At 55.7% G+C, this 2,201-nt stretch overlaps 1 protein-coding gene across 1 annotated transcript in view; it reads left to right on the top strand.

The window, feature by feature from the left end:
* Positions 1 to 2,201, top strand: part of LOC105521003 — an 11,904-nt gene that overhangs the window by 1,711 nt on the left and 7,992 nt on the right. The window contains 4 exon segments of the mRNA XM_011955023.1: positions 14 to 49; positions 523 to 603; positions 802 to 909; positions 1,244 to 1,353. Coding sequence (XP_011810413.1) covers positions 14 to 49; positions 523 to 603; positions 802 to 909; positions 1,244 to 1,353 — 335 coding nt within the window.

Below are 2,201 nucleotides of genomic sequence, written 5' to 3'. Positions count from 1 at the left end.
GCCTTACAGTCAGACGGAACTGCCCCAGATAAGAGCCCTGAAGGTGAAGGTAAGAGTCTGTGCCTGCTGCGTGGGAGGCCGCTCCAGGGACCAGGAATTGGGTGGTCAGTGAGGCAGAGGGGGTGGCCTATGGGCCTGTGTGGTAGTGAGTGGGCCACAGCTGTCACTGGGAGGGGCGACCTTTCCTGCTTCACTCTGTTCCCATGAGGGCTTGACCAAAACCCAAACCAAGAACTGCAGTCCTGGCTCAGAGTCCACTGCCTGTTTGAACCAAGACCCCAGCTGAAGGCTGGACCTAACCCAAACTCGGGGCATTTATGGCCTGAGGATGGCTTGTTCTGGCATCACCAGTCCAGACTACCAGCTCTGGTTCCTTCAGAGGGTCTCAGCCCCCGGGGTCTGCCCTTTCGTGATTCCTTCAGGCTGGGTCTCTTCAGGGCCCCAAAGCCCTGGACCCAGCATCCATGGGCCACTGCCAGGGGCCTGGCAGCTCCACTAACTCCATCATGGCTCATTTGACAGCAAAGATGCAAGGAAAATAAACGTACCAACAAGTGGCTAGAGATGTTTGCAGACTGGCCAAAATATAGGAACACCAAGAAGGTAACATGGGGAGGGAGTGGCCCCCGTGACAGCTCTCTGCAGAGCCAGGGGACAGGCACCCATGGCAGACCTGGCACTGTCTGCCTCAGTGGGTGGGTGGTACCCCGTCCTCACCATAGCGCAGCAGGCCTGTCCGCCAGCTTTCCTCCATGGAGTTGCCCTGTGTCCTGTCTCACTGGAGTGTTCTTCTGTCTGTAGCTGTCTCGAAGAGTATATAAAGGCATTCCCCTGGCGGTGCGGGGCCAGGCATGGTCACGTTTGCTAAATATTGACAAAGTCAAGTCCCAGAACCCAGGCAAATATAAGGTAAGTCCCTCCCACACGCAGCCAGGGCAGGACAAACAAGCCAGGCTATATCAGGAGCCCAGGACTCCAGCTGGAGGGAATGTCGAGCCTGGGTTGGGGATGGAGGCTGTGGTCAGATGCATATCCTGGGCATAGATGTTAACTCAGGCACCACAGGGGCGCTGGGCTTCATGACCCTCCCTGGCTTTGGAAACAAGGCAAAAAGGAGCTTTCTGCAGAAGGAAACCTTCCTCCCTTCCTTCCAGAAGTGCTGACGGTGGGATGACTGCCGTTTGGGGCAGGGAGTCTTTTGTCTGTTCTGAGGCTGCTTCCTCCTCTTGGCCCTGCCCTACAGGTCATGAAGGAGAAGGGCAAGAGGTCCTCCAGAATCATCCACCTCATCTAGCTAGATGTCAGCAGCGCCCTACAGAACCACATGATGTTCATACAAAGACTTGGAGTCAAGTAAGGCCTATGGGGGCTGCAGGGGTCACAGGGAAGATGGGGGCAATCCAGAGGAATGAAGGTGTCCCCAGGGCAGAGGCCAGGGTCACCCAGGAGGGGTGACAGAGCCACCAAGGGCTCTCCTACCCCATGGACTGTGCACCTCCCCGGCTATAAACCCTGGGCCAGGCTGGGACGTTTAGGGCCAGAACCCAGGTGGCTCACAAGGAGATGGAAAGCAGAAAAAAAAAATCATATAGATGGTGAAAAGTGCTCTCCATGACCCACAACTACCCAGGATAGGGACTCATGGGAAGGTGGCAAGATGGCAGGGCTTGGGAGCCTTCCCGAGCAACACTGACAGCCCAAAATACTAGAAAGGATGCGGGGCTCCGGAAACTCTCATCCCTGGCTGGTGGGAACGTGACAGGGCACAGCCACTTTGCAAGTCAGATGGGCTGTGACTCACAAAGTTCAGTGGCCTCATACCACACATCCCCAAAGTGTGACAGATATTGACCACACTGATTTGAAAACTGAGGTTCAAGTAAAACCTGCATGCCACATTCACTGCTTGATTGATTGTCACTCACGCCCGGAGGCTACCGAGATGCTTTTCAACACGGGAACTTAGGAGGAAGGGGGTTCCACTCTTCAGAGAGAGACGACTCAGGGAGGACAAGGAACGAACCCCTAATGCCCGCAGGAACATGGGTGGATCTTAAATGTGTATTGCTGAGGGAATGACGCCAGACCCCACAGGCTACCACCGTGGGGTTCCAATTCATCGGCCATTCTGGAAAAGGGCAAACCATAGAGACAGAGAACAGGTCAGGATGGCCAGGGGCTGAGGAAGCCGGGAGACGTTG

This window comes from Colobus angolensis, unplaced genomic scaffold (assembly GCF_000951035.1).
Source record: "Colobus angolensis palliatus isolate OR3802 unplaced genomic scaffold, Cang.pa_1.0 Scaffold392, whole genome shotgun sequence".
In the NCBI taxonomy this organism is placed as follows: Eukaryota; Metazoa; Chordata; class Mammalia; order Primates; family Cercopithecidae; genus Colobus; species Colobus angolensis.
The sequence above is the reverse complement of the archived record's forward strand: the minus strand, read 5'-3'. Positions and strand labels throughout refer to the sequence as shown.